Here is a 25,640-nt window from a genome sequence, read left to right as displayed (position 1 = left end):
CTCTTTTACTCTGACGTCATTTTTTTCTGCTCAGTGAGCGACACCCCGTCCCTCACTGTGTTCAGTCAACATCAAAACAAACAATAAACAAACACAGCATGCACACTGGAAATATATAAAAGTCCATAGTTCACATTCAGCCAGTTGTGACGATTTTTTTTTAATGGTCATGATGATACGTGAGATTATGTAAGAGCTCAGTCTCTGTCAGTGTCTAATTTTGCAATGTTTAGCCTATTTTTTGTTTTTACTTTTGTTTTTACTTTAGCTGGGCAGAGAGTCAAGAAAAAGGGAGGAACTTGCCCTCCAGCATCTCCCTTTCTTTCTGTTTTCTGGCCTTGTTGCAGAAATCTGCGTCAAACCCTTTCTGACGCTTTCCTCTGAAACCACAAATCACATGTTGACAGCCGCCTTTCTGCCACTACGCACAAAATAAACCCTGCTCCTCTTCACACAGCTGCAGGTGGTGAAAGAAAGTAAACCCTGCCGGGATTAACTGGGACAGAAAAACAGCCTTATTTTAAGAAACAGGCAATTATATTATTATTAATTATATCATTATTATTCTAGAGAATTACAAATAGAAAACTCACAGGGTATAGGGATAAGTGAACCTATGTGAAGGTTTACATAGACATGCAAAGGCCAAGAAAAAAAAGAAAAATAAGCATACGATTCGGATGACTGAGTGCACAATAAATGCCTGTTTTTTTCCCCCCAAACAATTCAAATACAAGGGGAAAGGATTTTTATTACTCGTTTTGCCTTTATAGACGTGCAGTTTTCCACGTAGCCTATCCTAATTATTATCATAAGCATGTGTTGTGTTTTTTTCCCACTGGCCCCGGTGCAGCCAAATGGCTCTGACGCGTTCACTGGCAGTTTGACGACTTGATGAATCACCGTCAGGCCCACTGGAGGAATGAACATGTTGCCTTCCTGTCGTCCCGCCCCGCCGAGACCAAACTTCCCACAGAAGGAGTCCGCCGCTGCTTTTTTCCCGTCAGTGGCAGGAAACCACACGGGACGGCGGCTGCGTCTCTCTGCGGTGCGGGGGAGTCTCACGCCCCCTGAGAGGAGGGAGGACCTGCGGCTTCTGTTTGGTTGTTTTTGTTCGTGCTCATAAAAGAGAGAGAGTGAGAGTGAGAGCAGAGTGGATCATCATGGAGCCCAGGAGGTGAGAAATCATCTAAAAGCAAACTTTCGCTGCAGGAGATGATGGAAATGATGAGATGAGGGACAATTTCACGTGTAAGTTAAATATCTTTTGTGTTCCAGGTTCCTCGGAGGCAGCCTCTGCCTGCTGCTGCTCTTCATTGTGGACTGCGCTGTGTTTGGGACGCCTCTCCCAGGTAGGAGCTGGACACCTGAGTGGAGCTCAGCAGGGGAGAGTCTTTACATTACTTTACTTTACTTTACTTTACAAAAGGTCATTTCAACACCGATTGAAAGCGTCTTGAGTAAAAAATGAGCTCCGTTTTAATTCTTAAAGCTTCGTTTGGTAAAATGTGAAGTCAGTTTGTTTTTCAAAGTTATTTGAAAATGCTGATCACCTTACAGTGAAAGCATTGTCCTGTAACAAAATGTGATTTGTGTGTTTGGTATGGCGTTGTTGCGACATAAACTCAAACACCATGTTACAACGACAAACCTGCCTTGTGCTGGAAGTGCCTCGGGCTCATCAAGGCACTACCTTAAAAAAATGATAAAACGTTTTATATGACAATTACCAGAAAATCTATAAAGCAAAGATCCTACGGATTAGCAGCAGCATATATATTATGAACCAGGAGAATACTGGCCTGTTTGTATTTATGAAAATGATTAAGCAATGTCTTGTGTTTAAATTCTAGTGAAAGGTATTTCAGACGGTGTGTGGTTTCTGTCAGACTATAATCCTATCTGTCTCCAAATGTTTTGGATTTTGTCCTCACTCGGTTTCTGACACCCAGAAATAATGTTTGTGTGTTGATATGGATGTCGACCAATGGTGTTTGTGTGAGTGTGTGTGTGTGTGTGTGTGTGTGTGTGTGTGTGTGTGTGTGTGTTCTTTGTTAATATATAATATTGTTATAGCAGTTTTAGCAGTAGGGCATTTTTGTCCTCTAACACCTCCAGAGTGACTTTAAAAAAAAAAAAAAAAAAAACAACTGACTGCACAAAAATAAAAATAGACATCAAAATCGATGTTGTTGCTAATCATTGACATATACAAAACTGTAATCATCATCATCAAAAAAAAAAAAACAAAAACAAAAAAAAACACCTTGCATTTTGTACATGAAAAATATGTCATTTTGTGTATGTGTGTGTTTTTAATTTAAAAATACAGTGGCACCATTAACAAAACTGGCATTTAAAGGGTTAGAATTTCTAAAATAAATATTTATTAAATATTTACTTGGTAGTTACGATCAGGAGTTGCGTTGATTAAAAAAAAAATTCACTCAGTGAAAGTGAAGGACGAGGAGCACATTTTTGTCCTCTAACACATGCACTGGACTTTGAAGAGACGCTGCTGTGACTTGCGTCTCTGTGTGTGTGTGTGTGTGTGTGTGTGTGTGTGTGTGTGTGTGTGTGTGTGGATGTGTTTGCGCGTGCCCCCCCCATCCACCCGTTTCTCAGCTGTTGTGTTTCTGTGTGTTTCATGCAGAGGATAAAAAGGACCTGGACTTTGACTGCGAACATCAGTATGACTTCAGTATTTACTGTTGGATGAATAACGCAGAGAGGAGGAACTGTCGTGAATACAGCCTGAAATCCCCCAAATTTAAGTGAGTTCATTGTTTTAGGGGCCGGCCAGCGAGTCCCTTTTGTGTTTACCCCTCTTCTTTTTCTTAATTCTTTTTATGTTTCTTTCTTACTACTGTCTTACCTGCTTTCTGATGCTCTGATGCATGAAAGTAGAGTTTCAGTTTCCTACTGAAGGACGCCTGGTAAACAGTCAAAGGTCAAATAGACCTGCTGGTGGCGCTGTAGCATAACAGTGGTCTAAAAAAAAAAAAAAAAAAAATCAATCACTCAGTCAATAAATACATACAACAACTAGTAAGCTAGAGAAAGCTTCTATTCATTTGCAACTACATTAAATGGTGAAATCCACCACAACACCGCCATATCGATTTTTTTTAAGTAGCCTAATGAAAAAAATGTTAAACTAATCAAGTTATGATGTAATCAAAAACGTAATCAGAAATTCCACAGCACATGAAAACGTCTGTCAGTAAATGGCACAGTTCACCGCCACAGTAAACTGACGCCCACTCAACGTCCAGTCATCATGTGGGAAAAAAAACACAGACAAACAAATAAAGTAATGCCAACTCCATGAGTAATGCTCAGTTTCCCTTGCATTGTGGGAACCTGAGCATTTCTAAACGTCTGCTGTTGGCTCGATTAATCTGTGTAAGAAGAAATGACAGACGTTTCTGTGTTGTCTCAATAGAACAGATTCTCAGGATTTTATGTTAAACAGAATTTTTGTCATTTTTTGAGATGTGCCTTAACGTGGATGGGCAGCGTTTGTCCTGCATGCTGGAGATTTCCTGGCTTCACTGCTACTTACATCCATCAAAGTATTTCAAACTTATTTTTACTAGTTAATCTTTCCTTAAACTTACTCATGGACTTAAACTCACTTATTTTTATTGGGTTATTTACTTACAAGCCCGCTCCCTTCATGACTGCTTGCAGTGTCTTCATTTGTCACTTTTCTTGTGGTGTTAAATGTAAAATTGTTGTTTTAGTGAATTGCTTTCTACAACAGCCCACTGATGAAGCAAGTGAATAAATATCCATGTTTGCAGTGTTATTATTTTGTAAACCATCTTATGGTGTTGATTTGTTTTCCACAGAAAGGGGCCTTGCCAGTTCAACGGAACGTGCAACTGCTCGACCAAATTTTATCCTGTTCTCGGGACAAGTTTCAGTGTGACGCTTCACAAAGGGAGTGAGGAGCTGGGCTCCAAGGAACTACAAGTCCATAAAATCTGTGAGTTTCCAACCTAAAAAATCAGTGAGCTCATTGATCACTCAACATCAGTGAAAGAGCAAAGCTCTCAGCCAAAGACAACAGAGACTAAAGCTGAAGACGAGATGGTTTTGAATTCATTGCTGAACCATCAGCAGGAGAGAAGGTGGACAGACTGAAACGTGTCACAGACTAACAGAGAAATGGCACTGACATGTCGGCTGTCCAGGACACACACACACACACACACACACACACACACATATAATCTATGGACAATTTGTTCAATAATAATAACAATAATAATAATAATAATGATCTTTATTTATCAAGCACTTAAACTCAGCATTACAAAGTGCTTCACAAAGGCAGCAAAAAATAAAATAAACAGTCAAAAAATATATATAAAACAGCCATAAAATCATCAAGTTTCTGAAAAACAATTATGAATATAAAAACAAATAGAAGACAGTTAAGATCAAGTTAAAACTCAAATAAGATTAGGAGAGGCTCTCTCCTAAGAACTCAGCCGGCCTGATGGCCCCGGAGCCTCGGGGTCCGGCCCCTCTGGCTTTCAGACAACAGAGCATCTCAGGGGATGTTTTTCTGCGTTCAGATCTAGAATCTGCTGATAAAAAAGGTGTTGACAATAGTTTGTCAAATAAGAGTAGTAACCACTTAAGTTAAAAAACAAACTTTACAGTAACTCCAAAGCTGTCTTATTGACCCAGTGGATTGTGCAGATTTGAAATACACATCTTAAAATCGCAGTGATCCACTTTGTAACAGGAAGATCCACCACAAATTAACTTCCCCTAAAATGCCGTGTATGTCAAATCCACATGATCCACTGAGTGAATCAGACAGCTTCAGAGCTGCTGTAAGGTTTATTTTGTCACTTTCACAGAGCTAGGCTAACGACTCCCATAGACTTCAAGCCTTTATGCTAAGCTAACATAGAATGCTATCCATAGGAACTGAACCACTGGACGTACAGACGAGAAAACGGTGTCCAACATCTGGTCTCAGTCTGAGGAAGTCAGGAAAACGGGATTTTGCCTGAAACGTTGGAATGTAAATCATGTAAAAGTGAACATTTTGTGGCAATTCTTATCCAAAACTAAACCCTTTCAAGGTGATATCTGTGATTATTTTGCGATAAGGGCCAGTTAGCTGGAGTCTGGAACAGAACCCTCATGTTAAAGCACACCATCCACAAAGTGAGGAAAAGCTTCAGAAAAGAGTTTCCTGCAAACAAAACACATTAAAAACCAAGTCCTGAGCACTTCAGGGTTACTGTGTGCTTCAGTGGAGCGAGCTGCACACACTGAGGCAGAGAGGACAGGGTCAACACGCTGACGTCAGGGTGGAAGCTTATCAAGAAAAGCTTTTGATCTGCGCCTAAAGAGCGAGCCTTTCAGTTTTCTTCTTGTTGCTTTTCTTCCACAGGGAGGCCCAAAACCCCGACCATCACCTCAGTGACTCAGTCACGAAACGGGAACTATGAGGTCCGGTGGAATAACAACTACGAATTAACAGCAATCTACGAGTTTTTGTCCTATACGGTGACATACGGGAAAAAAGGAGAGGTAGGGCAACATCTCACACTCACAGTGACACACACACACACACACACACACACACACACACACACACACACACACCCCACCCCCAGACGCAAGTCACGGCAATGTCTCTTGTAAACATGAGACTTTATTATCTCATTTGACAAGTTCATTATAGGAGCCCTAGTCTACTTTTCACTTTATGTTTTATTATTCTATTTAATTCTATTTTTATATGATTCATCTTCACTTTTGTTGAACATTGTATCTCATTTTATTATATATTTATATTGCCTTGCTGTTTATTTGATATTATTACTTCTTAACCTCTGCTGCTGCTGTGTCACTTTGAATTTCCTCTTCGAGGATCAGTAAAGACGAATTTAGTCTAGTCTAGTCAAGTCAATTTTATTTATATAGCCCAATATCACATTACAGATTTGTCTCAGAGGGCTTCATGTAAGTATAGGACAGGTATTGGAAAAGGAAGTAATAATAGTTCACAAATTTATAATAGACTGGACCACATAGCTGGCCCAGCATAGTGTTTATTAAAGGAGCAATTCATCCAAAACACACACACACACACACGCACACACACACACACACACACACACACACACACACACACAAAAGGTATTTTCTCGCTTCACCCCAGTGCAGTTTATCCATCCAGAAAGTTTCTGTGTGATTTGGTGAGGTTTCCAATCCGTCCTCCTTCACCACAGTACATTGAGGCCGGATGGAGCTCAAACCATCAAAGTTTTTATTTATCACTTGTTCGTCATGATTTGTTTCATGACTTGATTGCAATTTTATTCGTGTCCTGTCATATAAATTCATTGACCAAAAAAGGAGAGAAACTGAAAAAATTAGCTGATGAGAGTTTTTTGTGTTACCTGAGAAAAAGCTGAGGAACCTTTATGGTTTATACAATTCTTTTCTCTCCCCACCAGACGCCTCAAAATTTCACAACAAAGGACATGTACTATGAGATACCTGAGAACAAGCTGGAGCCAAATACGATATACGTGGTCAGCGTCCGAACACACACAAACCTCAATAACAGGATCAGCGCCCGCAGTGACAAGTATGAATTCAAAACCTGTAAGTGTTGTCTTTACACTTTTCTTGCCACATAAATACGCATTTTTTAAGCAATGCGCCAGTGATTTGTATTGTATTTAATTAATTTTTGACCTGTCACGCCTAAACCAAGGTCTTGGCTGCAGTTTAACGACACACAACATCTTCTTCTTCTTCTGCATCAATATATAACTAATCAAATTGATGAGAGGCCAGTACCATAAAGCTGGATTTGGGCTTAGCGACGTAACTTCAGGCTTAACCCTGCTGGGTTTTCTGTACAATAAAGGTGGTTTACTTTTTATTGGGGTACGTTGCCATGGTAACATACACTGATGACCTAACCTGCTCCGGAGCAGGTGAAGTTCAGGATAAGAGCTCAGCAGGTAGAAAAGCCCCACCTACTGACCAATCAGCTCTCTTGGAAAATGGCCTGCCCATTGGATGAGACAGGGTGAAGAAGTGAAGCCTCACATGTTGGAGGCTATATAGCCTCCAACATGTACATGTACATTTGCTACATGTATAAGATACAGTAAGCGTACTGACCACTTTGAAGTATGTTTTTATACGATACTATTTTTTATTTGCTCCCTCGTTCTTTTTGCTCTACTGGGGCTGCATCTGAAATAATAATAAGGCTGACATCACATGCCATAACCACAAATTCCATAAATTTATGGAACACACAAATGTTACTGTAGTCAGATCTACTCGTGTCATCATGGTGGGGAAGTCAGATTATAATCCCACTAATTTACGCATTGACACAGTCGGCAGTTTTTTCCCAGCATTCCTTGCGGCTGCAGCTGTGTTGCTTTTTGCCTGGATGATGGATTTATATTCCTTGTATTTATTTCAGATTATTGTCTGCTCCTCGGTCGTAAAGTATGCGGCTCGGGTGGATTTTTCCATGTCTGCGATTGGTCGTATGCAGCAAACACCGCCCTTTTTATGTGAGAACACACAGATCTAGATTGGAATAGCCTGGGTTCAGTTAGCAAGTTGATAACCGGCTTTACGGGACTGAAAATCCGGATTGTGGATGTCTGGTAAGTGAAGCCAGATAACTAAGAGAAACCCCGAGGATGTTAATCCAGCTGCATGGTACAGGCCCCTGGATGACAAAATGCTGAGTATATTTACATCAGCAGTTTAAAGTTGGGAAATATATTTTTTGGGGAGTTTGCAAACTTCAACCATTAAAAGGTTGTTTTGGCGATTTTATGTGATGAACTGTTGTCTGAAAACACAACTGTGACTTTTAAATGAGGGAAGATTCTCTGTCATCTCGAGTCTACCAAGCTGTTTTGGAGGCCTTTATTTGTTTTTAATGAGCCCCGCCCTCGTGCCTGAGCTTGAAGTGGCGTTACTGTGCTCTGATAGGTCACTGTCGTCCCCGTCTTCGTCCACTTCTTCTGCGGTAGCTGGCTGAGGCCGTGCATCGCCTGTAGAGGGCGACACTTCCAGGCTAGCGTCACCATTAGCTGGCTCGACATCCTTCATCGGATCCACAGGACATCTTTTATTGGGGCGGCTGACGTTGCCACTTCCTGCGAGTTGCTGGAGTTATAATGTGTTTTTTGTTTATTTTATTTTATCCTCCAATATCTGAAACACTGACTGTGTGTGTACATGCAGTTCTGACATCCAACACAAGGGGGGAGAATTAATGAAGGAAGTGCACAGAGTTGAGCTCTGTGTGTGAGACGGGAGGCTAACAGTTTTTTGACTTTGACTTTTGCATGTTTGAGTTGATGAACGGAAAAATAATTGTTTGGCCTGGATATGGACAGTGATCTTATACCTATGCTCAGGTGAGCATGTTTATTGGTCACTGTGAGTAAAACAAAGATACACCCTTGACATTGGTTTGTTTTTAGCCCCAGAACAAGTAGATTGTTTGATTGAAAGTCACTATAATAATTGGCCAATAATTAGCTGCCACTTCCTGCCTGTGTTTACATTTAAATCACAGTCATTTATATGTTTATGTACACTGACTCTGGCTTTATTCTCTGTTAGCTCTCTCCCCGTACATGATACTGATGCTTGTCATCGCCAGCCTGAGTGTTGCTGCCATCATCATTACCACCTTTATGTTTATCTACTGTTCTCGGTGAGTCTTGTGTTAATGAGATACCAAAAGCTGTTTCATATAAATCCTGTAATTCCTTCCATTTTATTATTGCAAACGTCTTCTCTGTCATTTTGATTTGTGTGCTCAATGACTGATTTCATCCTAGGATCAAGGAGAAGTTGTGGGATGAAGTTGCCGAACTTCAGAATCCATCATTCTTCAATATTCATCCAGGTGAACCGAAGGTGAGACGCACTGCAGATCACTGAGGTGTTTCACAGCGTCTGCTTCCATCACAGTCCTGTTGCAAGAATGGGAACTCTCTTTTAGGTCTTCAGATGTGCAGATGTGGAGCAAAGTTTAAGATGCATGAAAAGAAGCATGAAACCATGCAGACCCACAGTGCACCTGCACTGATAAATGTCCCGACCAAGGTTATTATAGTTAACTAAAACTAGACCAAAAACTAAAATTAGGTGTGAAAAAAACATTTTAGTTAACACAACCAGCATGAGGAGGCGCTGCTGCTGGTGGCTGTTGAGACCAGCACGTCGACTGCCTTCACAAAGTGTGGAGGAGTACCCACTCTGACAAACACCGCTGTATTATAACTTTAATAAAACAAACTAATACTGAAACTAATGAAAACTTAACTAAAACTAAACATTTTTCAAAAAAAAAATAAATAAATAAATAAACTGAAACCAGCAAACCCACTTTTTCTGGATTTTATTTTTTGCTTTTGAGCATGTTGACCAGTTTTCCTGCCGTCTCCACCAGCCCTGCTGATGAGTGCTTTATTTTCCAAAAAAACAACAAGAGGCGTATGTATATGCAGAAAGACCACTAGGTAAGAGGCAAGTAGGGAGTAGCTTAACAGGAGAAGAAAAAATACACATAACTGAGCCTGTGAGAAATAAGCAGACTGAGTGAACCACGAGGACGATGCACGTAGTCTCCCTGGCAGCCTCAGTTTTCACTTCATCCCTCTTGCGAAAGTCAGTTTCAGTTTTGTTTCCTGCAAACCAAACACTGAAACTTGAAACCTGTCCAAGAGCAGTTGCTGAATGTGCGCACGTCTATGGTTGCAAAATTCTGGGAGTTGTCAAAGTTGGAAAATTTCCACTGGAATTAACAGGAAATTTGTGAAATTGCAGGTTAGGTTCTAACAGGGAGCTTAAACGTTATTGAAAAAAAAAAAAAAAAAAAAAAAAAAAACTCCTGCAGCGTAATCTGGGTTAAAACATCAAGGAAAAATGCAGAAACCAGAGGCTTAAGAAGAAAAAATTGAGTTTATTTTGTAAGTACACAATATCGTTTCAATTAGTTTTTATTTTTATTTTTAGTCTAGTTTTTATTTTTATTTCAGTTAAACTAAAATGTTTAGTTTTTCAGTTTTGTTTTAGTTCACTATATTAAACTTGGTCCAATGTTTTCATTTGCATATATCATACAAACAAATTTAAAAATATTGTGCATTTTCAAATGCAGCAGGAGTGGAAGTTGTGCTGCAGTTTTTCATTTTGCTGTTTTTATTGTGAAATTTGGAAATGACAAAAAGTAGAAGCAACAAAGTAGAAGTAAGTTCCTCTTCTCATCTTTGCTGACTGAACTTTTATTGTGAAAGCTTGCACAATCTGTCACTGATGGTTTGTTCTCTAATGGATCTGATTTAAAATGTAGTGAAGGGTTAGGGTTAGGGTTAGACAAAACTCGCAGCAGAAATGGACTGAAATAAAAGTCAAATTACTGAATTTGAAAAATACTTAAAAAGTTCACAAACAGCTGCTCAATGACAGTAACATTAGGAAATGTAATCAGCACAATACAAATACAACAATAAAATTATATTTTGTGCAATCTATCCAATCCAGATAGTTTCTGTGTGATTCGGTGAGGTTTCTACTCTGTTTTTTGTTGTGTTTTGTTTTGTGAAACTCAAGCGTATCAGAGATGTAGATGGGAAAAATTCAGCAACAACAGATCTTTCCAGAAACGGCGTACTCCACAGCCCCTCGGGACAAATATTTCAGTTGGTAACTGTTTCCTTAAATGTTTCAAAGAGGAAGATTTGACTTGGTTCTCTTCTCTTTGTTTCAGATCTTGCAGCCTCCTGAGACCAGTTTCTCCAAGCTCCTTGTGCTCCCCTGTGACTCAGACGAAGACGCCTCGTGGTCAGTTTTGAAACTGAATTGAAACTGAAACTGAAATTGAATGCCTTTATTGTCATTGTACATTACAATACAACGAGATTAAGAGTGCTACTCCACCACGGTACTCACCTACAATAAATAAATAAATACAACAATATACAATAAATACAACACATGTACAATAAATAAAACAATTTAAGAGGCAAAACAGGTGCTGATGTGCAAGACAGCAGGTGGGGAGGGTTTATTATCTGTGTTTGCTTAATGAGGTTATTGCATATGGATAGAAACTGTTTGTGAATCTGGTGGTTCTGATTGGATGGACCTATACCGCCTGCCAGAGGGTAACAGTTCAAACAGATGCTGACGTTGGTGATGTTTTTAGCTCTTGAGAGAATGTGGCTGTTTGCAATGTCTGACAGAGAGGGGAGGGGGCAACCGATGACTTTTTCTGCTGTCTTTATCATTTCAACTTTATTTCAGACCAGTATGGTGCATATAGACATTTATGATTCTCTGGAGAGCTTTTTTGTCTGCAACAGAGCATCCAGCAAACCACACAGAAATGCAATATGCCAGTATGCTCTCGATTGTTGATGTGTAGAAGGAGACCAGCAGCTTTTCACTCAGGTTGTTTTTCCTGAGTATTCTCAGGAAGTGGGGCGCTGTTGTGCCTTTTTAACAGTTGCAGAAGTGTATAGTAGGGGTGTCACGATTTCGATTTTTAATCAAAATCGATCAAAATTACGTCATGGTCTCGAGCATCGAAATCAAAGAGAGGATCGACGATCCCTGCATCTCTCAAACCAGCAGTGTGGAAGTATTTCGTGTTCCCGTTGAGTTATGTCGGCAATGTTTGTGTTGTTGACAAGAAGACCACTGTGTGCAAGCTAGTTTTGTTTTTGGTGTTTTCCACTTGACTGAGAACAAGATTTTTACTTTTATATTGTAAATAAATTATTTAAATTTGACCATTAGTGTCTATAATGTGATACATTACACAAGAATAATGAAAATTGCATCACTTATGAGACTATGTAGCCTATCTTTTGAAATAAGATTTACAAAATTTAATGAATAAAACCAATGATCGTACACTAGACTAGTCTAAAAATGGCATAGGCGTCTGTGCTACAAGAAGAAGAAAAAATCGAGAATCGAATCAAATCGTGACCCTAAAATCGAAAATCAAATCAAATCGAGGATTTGGAGAATCATGACACCCCTAGTGTTTAGTGACCATGACAGACAATCTGTGATACGGATGCCAAGGAATTTGAATGAGTGAACGCTCTCACTACAGCCTCTCTACATCGTTAATGTAGAGAGGCTGGTGGCTTGTGTTGGGTTTCCCAAAGTCGATTATGAGTTCTTTTGTTTTTGTAGTGTTGAGGATGAGGTTGTTAGCAGAGCACCACTCGGACAGGTTCTTGACTTCCTGCCTGTAGGTGGACTCATCACCGCCTGTAATAAAAAGTCCAACCACAGTAGTGTCGTCTGCAAACTTAATAACAGAGTTAGAGGGGAATGTTGGTGTACAGTCAGAGGTTTATAGTGAATAGAGGAGGGCTCAGCGCACAGCCCTGAGGTGAGCCGGTGCTGAGTGTGATTGTGGAGGAGAGGTGGGTGCCAACTCTCACGGACTGTGGACGGTCAGTCAAGAAGTCTTTAATCCAGCTGCAGGTGGGCGGGGGGAGGTCAAGGTTCAGCAGTTTATTTATCAGGATGTCTGGGATGATGGTGATAAAGGCGGAGGAGCTGTGGTCGTGTGGCTCAGGCCGTGTGAATGACCTTTCTGACTCTCGTCTCTCAGGTCAGATGATTCACCAGCAGACACCAGCAGCAGTGGGGTGCACCTCGCCGGCTCTTCTGATGGCCCCGTCAACGTGGCGCCCAACGATATCATTGCCAGCGTTCGAGGGGCCCTCCGCATGGTCCTTCCCCAGCACGCCGTGACGTCATCAGCGAGCGACAGTTTCCCCACAGTGTCACAGAACGCCAGTGGTTTACTCTCCAGAGGTGTTGCCTTCAAAACGTCTCCTGGACTGTTTGATTTGGGCGACACGTCCCGCTCCGGCTCCGACCGCCAGCCGCCATCTGTGATGTCTTCTGACTCCGCCTACCAACAGAACCAGGGTCATTTTTTTGGGAGAAACATCAGTCCCGAGCAGCAGGCTCTGAGTTCTGGGCAGCTATATGAAAACCGACCATGTGTTCCATCTTGTGTGCTAACAAACTCTTTGTGGAAGCTGCCCGGTGCAGAGTCTGCAGGAGACTCCGGTCTGTCATCCGTCTCTGGTGGCATCAGCACGTCTGGGTCTGGTAATGTTGCTTCCATCACCGCGGCTCGTCTTCAGAGCGACGATCAGTCAGTCAGCCGTGTCATAAACCTGACCGACTTGACCCAGGACGTGTGCTGTGAATCCATGAAGCCCTGTGCCGGCGGTCTGCCCGCAGTATCACACACTTTACCCATAACTCATGACTATCAAGCTTTTCAAAGCCTAGTGACCCAGCCGGGCGTCTCTGTGGCAGAGCAGAGCACAGGAGGGGAGCGCCAGCTGGACCAGCATCCAGAGGAACGCTCCAACGACATCTGCCGAGCCTCCTTAGAGCCGGTGCTTCTAGATTTTAGTTACGCCCCCCAGTGTCCCTTTGTCTTACCTCTGTCTGCCGACCTCTCTGAGGCCGTGCTCACTGTCAGCGGCTACCAGCCTGTGTAGGCTGAGGCCTCCATCAGACTGCAGGAGCTTTGAAATCCAAACCCAATTGGAAGTTGAGTTGCATCACACATATCAGGCGAATCTTCACAGATGTGCTTCTCACTTTTGCAGCATGCACACACACTGCAAAATTAGAGTAATAATGGTGCATCACACACTACACACACACTAAAGCCTTTCCCCATCTCACCTGCCCAACACACCTGGAATTTAAACCCTAAATAACAAACTTGTTATTTTACTATTAAAGTATGTTATTATTAAACTATCAGGGCGGCCCTGATGAGTCTTCACCTGCTGGGAGGTGTAAGACTGGATCTGTAAACTCCTCACATCAGCAGATAATCTGGGCCTCACATCAGTACCAGGGAGGGGCGAGTCGGGGGATCAAATCAACCCAAAACTCCTGCAGTCTGAGCCCGGCTTTAGTTGAAGACGATAATCACAGAATGTGGACACAGTTGGGTGTTTTTTGCTGTTTTTGACAATTTTAACACCGTTTCTGCGTCTTTTTTTTTTTTTTTTTTAAGATAATGAACAGAGGATGATGATCTTATGACTAAGATTGTTAATCAAACTAAAATCTGTAGCATGAGTGTGTTACAGCTTAGACGGCTGACACACCACTTGCTCAACGCTGGCCAGTTTCAACATGCCCATTTTGGTAAACAGCAGCGGATCAGGGATAATATTTCATATCAGGTCATGTACAACTAAGACGCTGAACATCCGTATAGTTTGTATGCAGAAGTTAGTGATAGAAACTCCATTCAGCTGTATCATCATACATATCGTACACATCCGTGACGCAGAGCTGCAGTCAGATCACTAACAGACATCACAAATTCACGTGTGTGGTGCTGTTTGTCATTTTAGGTTAAATCAATACTGAGTGTGAACGTGTAGTCCAACACTGTTTTGTAAATACTAACAGGAACACTAAAATGAGCGAGCCTGCCACCTGAGCAGGTCTTCATGGATATATATATTTTATATATATAAGGATAGAGAAGAATCATGTATGTTATTTACTTTTCCATTGCTTTCACTTTTTTTTTCATTATTGACACACCTGTCAGACTGTATCTAGCAGACAAATGTGGGAAAAGATGTGAGAAACAAGAAGAGAAAAGCAGATCAGACTGACCAAACAAGCCTTTATGTCTTAGCCCAGTGATTCTCAAACGCGTACCCCTGCGGGTACTTGGAGGAACTCCAGGGGGTACTTGAGATTTTTTTAAATTATACAACACGTATATCCGACCGAGCAATCTGATTGATCAATCAGACGTTTAGAATGTGCTCAAATGAGCATGACAGCATGGCTAGCCATGCGCAAATAAAAAAATACTGAATCAATCACTGAAAATATTACTCCGCCTACATCTTATTGTTCGAGTCTGTGTGGTTTCTATGGCAACATGAAACGTTTCACTGAAACCCGCATCAAAAGCCGCTGTCAACTTTGTTCGCCAGCATAATGGACCGTTTTGTTGTCAATTTTGATTTATTTTGCGACCTAAGTTTGGATAAATGGTTGAACGAGGAAGACAAGACAGAAGAGAAAAAGGAGAGATACGCGAGAGTGACGAGTGAAGAGCTGGATCAGCTGGAGAGGTCAGGAAATGAAGCCGGTACGGCCCGGTCAACGTCTTGGGCCGTCAAATGTCTACAAGACTACCTGACAAACACCGGACAAACAGCTGATTTCTCAGCTGTAAGGAAAGAAGAGCTGAACAAGATCCTCCGTGAATTTTATGGAGCTTTAATTTCTATAATAAAGTACCTCAGCGGATTCAGCACCACGGACAGTACCTGCTGAGGCTGATTCAGCACCACGGACAGTACCTGTAAGATTTTCCAGGAGATGTGCAGCTATAACTCTGTTCTTGTTTGTTATCAGTTATTAATTAGCCTATTAATCGTTATTAATTTGTTCAGTCTTTATGAGTTTCCTGGGCCAAAGATTTAATTAATTTGTTAATTTGTTTGCATCTGTACATTGAAATGAACATTTAATAAATCAACACATCTGTGAAAACTGTCGTCTTTCAGCCTTAATGTGACTGCTTACTGTCGTTACTTTTGCTGCTTAGCCACATTAATCGGAGCTGACGTTAAATTGGAGTGACACACCCCCAGCTGAAATAAAACATCTGCCGGTGAGTTTATAAAAAGATAGATGTTTGCCGACACTGAAAAACAGTAGCCCATATTTAAATATAACTGTTAATATAAGTTGGTTGTAGATAAAGATCAGCTGCTGTCACGGCACCTGTTAGATTTAAAATGACTGAGAAGTCGGCAGAAATATAACTATCAGTCCATGAAATTTTTTTTTTCCAGCGGATATTCTAGTTACAACATGATTGAGCTAGCAGAGCAGTTTTGTTTTACTATGTTTGGTATTCATTCAGCTTCGGGAAATCAAGATCTTATCTTCAGTTTTTCCTCCAGGTTTCCCAAAGGTGTCAGATGTGTGTGTTTGTGGTTTAAATCTGCTGCTGTGGTCTTTGAGCGAGGCGTTTGTTCTCTATGACTGGGAAGACAAGACAAAAAAAATCCAGAAAACCAACTGAAGCGTAGCAGCAATAAAGCTGAAAACAAGGAGGAAGAAGAGAAAAGGAAGCAGAAACAGGAAAAAAAAATCTGCTTAGTGTCAGGTTGTTGTTTCACACTGATGGAGCTGGACTGACCCTCTGGATTCAGCAGAGGGTTTTTTTTCTACAGGTCAGAGGGAACTTGCATGAAAAAAAAAAATTCAAAGGGGTAAAAAAGGTGGAGAACAACTGGACTAGACGATTAACAAGTAATCAAGAAAAATGTAAAACCAAAGCGTAAAGCTGCTGCGTCTCAGCCGGTTTCTCAGATCCCCCTGAAGGCGTTGCTGAGAGCCGTGTGACTGTGTTGTGAAATCACTTCCTCATGAGTTCTGTGGAAACGGCGAGCAGCTTCCAAAGAAACGCAGGAGCAGCTCCAGATGCCACTGCCTGTTACTCACGGCCTGTCTGCCCAGGCAGCGGCCTGCACCACATCCTGCCAGGCTAGTGGAGGCATGTGTGTCCCTCTATTTCTGCTTTTCTGCTTCCTGTGTGTTCCTGTGGAGAGGACGAGCCGCTCAATAAGAAACTTCACGCTCTCTGCATGTCGTGTCAAGGCTTACCGAGGTGCTGGGCTCCATTTATACTCATTCTTTAAAACTTTTTATGCAAGTTATTACTCTTTTGCATCTCTTTGAGGAAAAAATCATTATTAAAATCTGTATGGTGTCAATGAGTGTGTGTTTTTAATTTTGTACAAAGGCTTCATTTACATTACAAGTCTTTTTTTACTAACATGTGACAAAGATCAGATTATTTCTGAGCAGCGTGAACACAAAAATCTGATCTTTTTTCGAAACAGATTTTTACCAAAAACATTGAATACATCAGATCTACTGTGCTTACATGCAGTGTCCATTTTCAACCACCAGGTGGCAGAGGTGTATGGGCTGACCTCAGGTGTGTCTGAATGAGGAGGGAACATTTGTACCCTTGGGTTTGTCAAAGCTTTGAAGCATGTGTGTGTCCCTTTTTCCATTCTGAATAAATAATTTTCCTGTTGACCTCTTTTACTCTGACGTCATTTTTTTCTGCTCAGTGAGCGACACCCCGTCCCTCACTGTGTTCAGTCAACATTCAAACAAACAATAAACAAACACAGCATGCACACTGGAAATATATAAAAGTCCGTTCACATTCAGCCAGTTGTGACAATTTTTTTTTAATGGTCATGATGATATGTGAGATTATCTAAGAACTCAGTCTCTGTCAGTGTCTAATTTTGCAGTGTTTATTTTTGGTTTTTGTTTTGTTTTGTTTTTGTTGTTTTTTTTTTTTTTGGCTTGGCAAAGAATCAAGAAAAAGGGAGGAATGTGTCCTCCAGCAATCTGCGTCACACGGTCAAACCCTTTCTGACGCTTTCCTCTGAAACCACAAATCACATGATGACAGCTGCCTTTCTGCCACTATGCACAAAATAAATCCTGCTCCTCTTCACACAGCTGCAGGTGGTGAAAGAAAGTAAACCCTGCCGCTGCAAGCAGAGAATAACTGGGACGGGAAAACAGCCTTATTTTAAGAAACGTGCAACTTTATTTAGAGAACCAACTTTATTTAACTCATACCCATATTCAAAAGTTAACAACAAAAGCTCGATTATTATAGAGAATTACAAATAGAAAACTCACAGGGTATAAGGTTAAGTGAACCTATGTGAAGGTTTACATAGACATGCAAAGGCCAAAAAAAAAAAAAAAAAATGGAAAAAAATGGAAATAAGCACACGATTCAGATGACTGAGTGCACAATAATTGCTTGTTGCTTCGAGTCAATTCAAATACAAGGGGAAAATGATTTTTATTCTTAATTCTGCATTTATAGATGTGAAGTTTTCCACATAATTATTATCATAAAGATGTGGTTATTTTTTCACCACTGGTCCCGGTGCAGCGAAATGGCCCTGACAGACCCATGTCCTGAAAGAAATGACAGGGGGGGGCACTAAAGATCCCAGGGGGGGCAGTGCCCACGCCACGTTTTTTTCAGCCAGATTGAGAGGGATATCTCATTTCTCATTGTTTTTCTAAGGCCCCGTTTACATGACAACAGTTCTGATAAAAACGGAAAACTTCCATGTTCCATGTTTATACAATAACGCTGTGAGAACGATCTTCGTACACATGGATCAGCAAAACAATTGAAAACGCTGTAGTGTGCATACCAGGCCAGTAGGTGGCGATGTAACTTTGCAAAGTAACACCACAGAGTAGCACCGCGCACCAAACCGCATCAAAAGTTTACCGTTCTTTGTAAAAATCAGAGACACACAGACAGATAGACACAGAGACAGATAGACACGCAGAGTAACGTGCAGTGAGGTCGTTGGCATGGCCAAGCGTCAATTAACGCAGCAGAACTCAAATTGCATAGCGCATGTATATGAAATATCTATTATACAACAGGTAGATCCGACCGAGCGATCTGATTGGTCAATCAGACGTTGAGAATGTGCTCAAATGAGCATGACAGCACGGTTAGCCCTGCTCACATGAAAAATACCTCATCACTGAAAATATTACTCCGCCTATATGAGTCCAGCGGCTACGTACAATATTTTGATGGAATCGTGCACTTTACGATACAAGCATGAAGTTTGGCACACTGTTAGAGCGTGCCCTAAGGATCATTTTGGCTATAGGGCCTTTGCAGATTTGTCCAGATATGCCATGACATGCATGTGTGTTATGGCAATGGCCAAAGTGGAACTATACAGCAGTACAGAGACAGTATACCATTTAGTCTAAAGGCATTTTTAATAAAGCCAAAGAGGAAGGAAAGTGTGACAACACAAAGCTGTGTATGATGACACAGTCCACCACAGTAGCAAAGGGCAGTGCACTGAAGTGCTGCCTCGGCACATTTGCATCTTCCACAGCATCCCTTTTTACAACCACAGTGGAGGAGGTCGTGACATGCCAGGCTTGCTTCTGGTAGTGCGGTCCAGTGAACTTCCCATCCACCTGTCAGAATCAGAATCAACTTTGTTGTCACATGACACATTTTACAGGTGTAAAAAAGTGGGTTAAATTATTCATTCATTCATTCTTTCACCCGCCTGTGTCCTTCCTCTTCCACCCCCAGTCACCTGGGGAGGAGAGTTCAGGGACTGCAACCATGGCCTGTCCCTGTGCTGATTACCTGTTTCTCAGTGGCAGGGGATGTAACACAAGTTACCAGGAAGGAGAACAGCTCAGCTTTGTTCTCATCAATACGTAGATCCTCCAGCCAGCTTCCAGGAATGGCACTGGATGGCTCAACACGCTAATGAATTCCCTTCCCTCTCTTGCTGTGTGTTTGCATTTTCGGATTTTATACCAGGGTTTTCTAAAAAGGGTTCAAAATGAATCCCATGGGACATTACTTCAGCCTGGTCCCTGGCAGAATCTTAAAATACACCCTTCAAGGATTAAGAAAAAACTGGTCCCGATAAAAAACCCACCCTGTGCGTGGACCCCCTTTCCAGCTAGACTATTGAGGACCTTCAATCCCCTTGGGGAAGCCAATCAGTCGGGCATTGCTCCATCTGCTTTGAAAGTTTCTATTTAAGGTATATTATTATCATTATTATTATGTTCACTCAGTCAGAGTTTGTGGTTTTACACTGTTTTACTATGATAATTTGATGAATCTCCAGGCCAATACTGTATGATCACCTTGTGATGACCACAACTGCTACGTGGTTAACTCTTTGTTTGTTTGTCTCTTTTGTCCTACTGGCATGTGTTAGGTTTGTCTATTATAGTCTCTTTTTTAAAATAATTGTTTTGCTCTTGTCCTGTGATTCTGGTGAGAGAGATGTCAGGTCAGGACGTGAAACTGTACTTTTAAGGCCAAACTGCTAATCCCGACTACCACTACAAATGATCTTACTACTACTAAAACTAAGAGTAATGCTGTAAAATATAATAATAGCAATACTGCTTAACATTTTAATGATACAGTGATTAATTGGACTAATAAACAAAGAGCTTTGTAGGCCATAAAAAAAAAATCAACTGTGTGGCTCCTCCAGCTATTTATCAGCCTGTCACTGTGCCAGCAGAGGGCGCCACCGCTGTGGACGAGATCCTGTAGATTCCTGGTCCAGCTGCATGAACCAAGCAGCAGTGGTGCAACAGGAGAAGTCCTGAACACAGTATGTCATGTTTACAATAAGAGTCAACTCAAGGTAAAGTAGGGATTGTTGCTTAGATTGAGTGCAGTCCACTGAAAAAGAAGAAGCTGTTCTCTCTGTTTCCTATGGAAAAGTGGAGATGTATTTAAGAATGACTCTGAACAGCTCACTACATCAATCACCAGAAGCCAGCCTCATCACACAGGTGACTTGTGATTTCTTTTGCACTAAAGCACCTCAAATCATTTTAATAAAGTTGTTTTCTAAACTACTTCATATGAGTTTCCAACCTTTCAGCCTGCATGGAGAGGAATGTTTTAGCAGGGCTGAGGTGTATTAACCCTATAAAGCCATTTCTATCATATATGATACACATTATCAATTCACACATTCCATTTTCAGTTTAATCAATACTTGACCAAAATACTGTTGTATACCTTTGGACACTTCCTCTGTTCACCCTGGACCATACCATTGGCACTTCATGTACATATCATATATCATACAACAGAAAGTAATAACATATATATATATATTTTATTTTATTTATTTTTTTTTTTTACATTTTGTTATAGGACTAAATAAAGGGTTCCGTTTCCAAAAATTTGAATTTTCTGCCAATTCTTTCATAGTTCAGGCTTTATAGGGTTAAACCCCAGTTTAAAAAAAAAAAAAAAAAAAAAAAAAAAAAAAAAAAAAGCCAAATGCACATTTCAGAGTTGTCTACTTACTTTGGATAATGAGCCAATTATTACTGAATCTTGGGTTACAGTATTTGCAACAAACAATGAAGATAAAAAAAAAGATAAAATATTCTGTATGAACAAGGGATCATTGATGTGACTGTCTCCTCTCTGGTCGGCCTTGTCGTTCCAAAACACACTTCAATAGATGTTTTGAGTTACAAACGTCTACTGTCAGTGTCAAAGTATTTAAATGTTGAGGTTGTGGTGTTTGTGTGCTTTCATTTCCTGATCCTTTTCCACAGAACACGGAATATTCACAATATTCACATTCGCAATATTCAAATAGTGTCCCAAGCAAGAGAGCAGCATTGTTTCAGGTAAACAAATATGCTGCGATGACTGATAAGAAAGAACTCAGCTCATGTTTACTTATATATATACTACCAGTCAAAAGTTTGGACACACCTTCTCATTTAATGTTATATATATATATATATATATATATATATATATATATATATATATATATATATATATGTATATATGTGTGTGTGTGTGTGTGTGTGTATATATATATATATATATATATATGTATATATATATATATACGGAAACTTGTGACGTCATCGCTTCATGGGCTGTTAAAGCAGCACGTGCAGCCTCAAAGAAACCTGTTGGATGTTGGAGGAGTGCCCCGGTCACACCTGCGCTCACTACACCTCCATCACACTGACGCTTCATCCCTCCTGCCCGGCCTGCGCTGTCGCTCTGCAGGGGTGGAGAGACAGAAAGACCGAGACAGCCTACATCTCTGTATTTTACACAAGAGGGGTAAGCATTAGAGTTCTCATCGGGCCTGAAAATTAAGACCCGACCCGACCCGGGCCGGACTGGGCCAGCCCGAGGCCCGACCCGACCCGACTAATTAGCCGAACTTTAGGCCCGACAGCCCGATAAAGCCCGAAAAAAAAAAAAAAAAAAAAAAAAAAATCGCCAAATTCGCCATTATTTAGCAGAGCCGGTCGGCCGCGGCACCGGGGCACCATCAGTCGGTATCAGGCGGGCCGGCCGCGGCACCGTCCGATACCGCGCCCACCCGTCAGGTCTGCCGGATCTGACAGGTGAGCTGCCTGATGCTGGCCAGTGCGGCGGCCGGCCCGCCTGATACCGACTGATGGTGCCCCGGTGCCCCGGCCGACCGGCTCTGCTAAATAATGGCGAATTTGGCGATTTTTTTTTTTTTTTTTTTTTTTTCGGGCTTTATCGGGCTGTCGGGCCTAAAGTTCGGCTAATTAGTCGGGTCGGGTCGGGCCTCGGGCTGGCCCAGTCCGGCCCGGGTCGGGTCGGGTCTTAATTTTCAGGCCCGATGAGAACTCTAGTCTATACACAGCTTTATTTTCTGAATTTTGGGGCTTTCATTTTTTTTAAGTGTGCACTTTATACTGGAAAAAGTCGTTTGAGTGATCCTGATAGAAATTATTTTCTGCTAAAAAATCCACAGAGGATAGCTGCTACCTGTGTGAAAATAAAAGAGACAGAGGGAAGTCTATGCCGTTCTCTGTTTGTATATCAACACCAGTTTAAATAGACATTTGGTTTTATTTGACACCTTAAAAAACTGTGTTTTCTGCCTTGTCTCCTTTTCGATTATTTCTCTTCATCTTTTAAATGCTGATTATTCCATTTGTGGTAATTGATTGGTTGGTTTAAACTGCAATTGATCTGTCTGTTCTGTGTGTGATTTTCCTTGTGTGTGAAATTCGGTTTATCAATAAAGATTATTATTACACACTATTAGTAATCTGTACATATTTTTAAGATTTATAATGGAAAATAATTCGATGAGATATTAGCCTAATTAGTGTGCTTGTATTGACAACATATAAGCATAGGCTATGACAAATAAATAGCATGTATAAATTTTTCCATATCTTTCACCACAAAAAAGACACTGAGATAATTATGATGCATAAAAGCAGTGTTTTTGTGAGAATTATGGAAATAGGAATGTGGTGTAGCCTATAGAAAATCAGCAACGGTGTAAGCAGCTTTTTCAAGCGGTGTCAAGCTGTTTCTAATATTCTGTCCCTGTCATGTATATAAAATAGGGAGGACAAAAAATCTCATCTCAATATAATGTAGTCCAGTTCAAGACCTCTGCAAACTACAACCTCAGTAATAAACATAGAATTAAATTTACACATTCTCCACAATGTGAACACAAACTGAACATTATAAACCTCTGTTTTCAAGCTTGAACAATAAACAAATACATACATAGATAAGCAAAACTTGGAAATCATGAATGAAATTTTTAGGCTGTTTAATGTTGTGGTGGTCAACAAACCAGAAAACAAAAAATGGTTGTTTACATTATGAGAAAACATTTGAGAGTCGAATGAAGAGAATTCTCCAAGTAACAGGCAACTTACTCAAGATATTCCAGTTATGTTGGGCACACCAGCAGGTCACTTTTGTCTTGTTCTTGGAAGAAAACAAATCTCAACAGGACTCCCTAGTTAAATAAAATTTGTACTCATAATTAATAAAACGGTCAAATCTGGATGCTGCTTGTTGGTCGTGTGTGTCTGCAGGCTGGCTTCGTATTTTAAAAATTTGAGGATCAAAGGCCAAACCAATCTGAACTTGCTAGAAGCCAAAGTCTGTGGCAGAGACACCAGTGATCAACTGCTGCACTTTTATTATGTGTCTGCCAAACGGTGGAATTTAACCCATCACCTGTTACAGGGCTGTTATGCTTTGAACATTAACATTATAATTTATGTGCTGGAGACAAACCAGTCAAAGGTCAGATTAAGAAAAAAAAGGTTAAAACATATGTTGATCATGGTAGAATCTGAGAATCCTAATAATACTAATGATAGCCTACTAATAACACTACTATTTCCTCTACTACTAAGTATGGTACCTGGCTAAGGAATGACTGGGTGAGTGTCTCTGTGGTGTATCCGTCTGGACACAGGAGGCAGGAATTTTTTCTTTCCCTTTATTGAATAAACTTGTGCATCCTAGATGTGGTCTATGGAACAAATAAAGATATTTGTTTGTCTTCAAAACTCTATAAAAGCAAGGCCATTTAAATTACAGATCATCGTTGCATAATAGTAGTAGTACAACAGTAAGATAATTAAAAATATTACAACTTATAATGATGACTAATAATAATGTAAAGGATATAAATTCTCTCCACTCAGAATAACAATGCTACTGGTCAATAGGCAGGAATAACAGACAGTGCAGTTCACCTCAAAGCTTATAGGCATAACACGCATAATTATAGCTGCTGCGCAGCAATGGTCGGGGCTGGGCAATTTTAGGCATATTTAGGCAATTTTGAGCAACAAGTGGAGAATAGGAAGATGAAAAGAAAAGTGGTCTTCTGATGTGCATTTTTCATCAGTTGAGGCTTGAACTCATAATTTCTGGCATAGGCCTAAAGGACAATGTGCTATCGGTCGGAGCTAAATGGCAAGTGTCAATTCATGTGAGGCTTCACAAATTGACTAAGCAGGTCATATGATAGTAGCCACCTAATGCATGGAAAGGCAGATTTCAAACCGCTGTAAAAAAAAAAAAAAAAAAAAAAAAAAAAAATCAGTCATCAAGACAAAAATCTGAAAATGCACATATTGCATTTAGACAGCACGGAGATGTTGGTCATTTGTTTTTAACAATGATTGATTTGCTCCATAAGTGAAAAACTGATGTTTATGTGTAAAGTGTACAAAAGTTCCTTCAGTATTGGGGCTACATTTTGATGAAAGTTGCAAAGCTGTAGCACATATGGTTGATTTATTATAAATTTTCAAAATTTTGTGTTCTGCTGTAGCGCCACCATCAGGACCATTGGCTTGTGTTTGCAGCTGAGGAAATCTGGCATGGGACTAGACCTTTATGCAAAGTTTGGTGAGTTTTCGCACATGGGAATGTTGTAGAAGCTGAGACTTGAACTCCCAATCATCGACACTGAGGACTGGCCTCTATCTCACTGAGCTGAAATCTCACCTGTAGCTTCATAAACTGACGTGCAGGACAGCAGCCATCCATGCATGGAAAGGCAGATTTTATACAGCTGTCAAAAATTAAGTTATTAAGACAAAAATCTGAAAATACATGATTTGCTACTACTAAAACTAAGAGTAATGCTGTAAAATATAATAACAGCAATACTGCTTAACATTTTAATGATACAGTGATTAACTGGACTAATAAACAAAGAGCTTTGTAGGCCGTAAAAAAGAATCAGCTGTGTGGCTCCTCCGGCTATTTATCAGCCTGTCACTGTGCCAGCAGAGGGCGCCACAGCTGTGGACTAGATCCTGTACTAGATCCTAGATCCAGTAGATTCCTGGTCCAGTTGCATGAGCCAAGCAGCAGTGGTGCAACAGGGTAAGTCCTGAACACAGTATGTCATGTTTACAATAAGAGTCAACTCACTGTAAAGTAGAGATTGTTGCTTAGATTGGGTGCAGTCCACTGAAAAAGAAGAAGCTGTTCCCTCTGTTTCCTGTGGAAAAGTGAAATAGAAATACAAATAGAAACACAAATAGCCTTTATTGTCATTGTACACGTATTGCACAATGACATTTTGGGAGTTCCCACCATGTTGCATTAAAAGACACACACAATTTATATCACACTA

General features: G+C 40.6%; 1 protein-coding gene across 1 annotated transcript; it reads left to right on the top strand.

Annotated features, from left to right (window-relative positions):
* Positions 1–2,697: 2,697 nt before the first annotated feature.
* On the top strand, positions 2,698–14,118 carry LOC115364060 (uncharacterized). Its single transcript, XM_030058472.1, has 8 exons — positions 2,698–2,774; positions 3,855–3,991; positions 5,420–5,559; positions 6,492–6,642; positions 8,647–8,740; positions 8,868–8,946; positions 10,802–10,875; positions 12,668–14,118. The coding sequence occupies exons 1-8, from the start codon at positions 2,716–2,718 to the stop codon at positions 13,575–13,577; spliced, it is 1,644 nt and encodes a 547-aa protein (XP_029914332.1). The 5' UTR covers positions 2,698–2,715; the 3' UTR covers positions 13,578–14,118.
* The last annotated feature ends 11,522 nt before the right edge of the window (positions 14,119–25,640 follow it).

Source organism: Myripristis murdjan, chromosome 8, assembly GCF_902150065.1.
Source record: "Myripristis murdjan chromosome 8, fMyrMur1.1, whole genome shotgun sequence".
Taxonomy (NCBI): Eukaryota; Metazoa; Chordata; class Actinopteri; order Holocentriformes; family Holocentridae; genus Myripristis; species Myripristis murdjan.
Note: the sequence above shows the minus strand (reverse complement) of the source record. Positions and strands in the feature narration are given on the sequence as shown.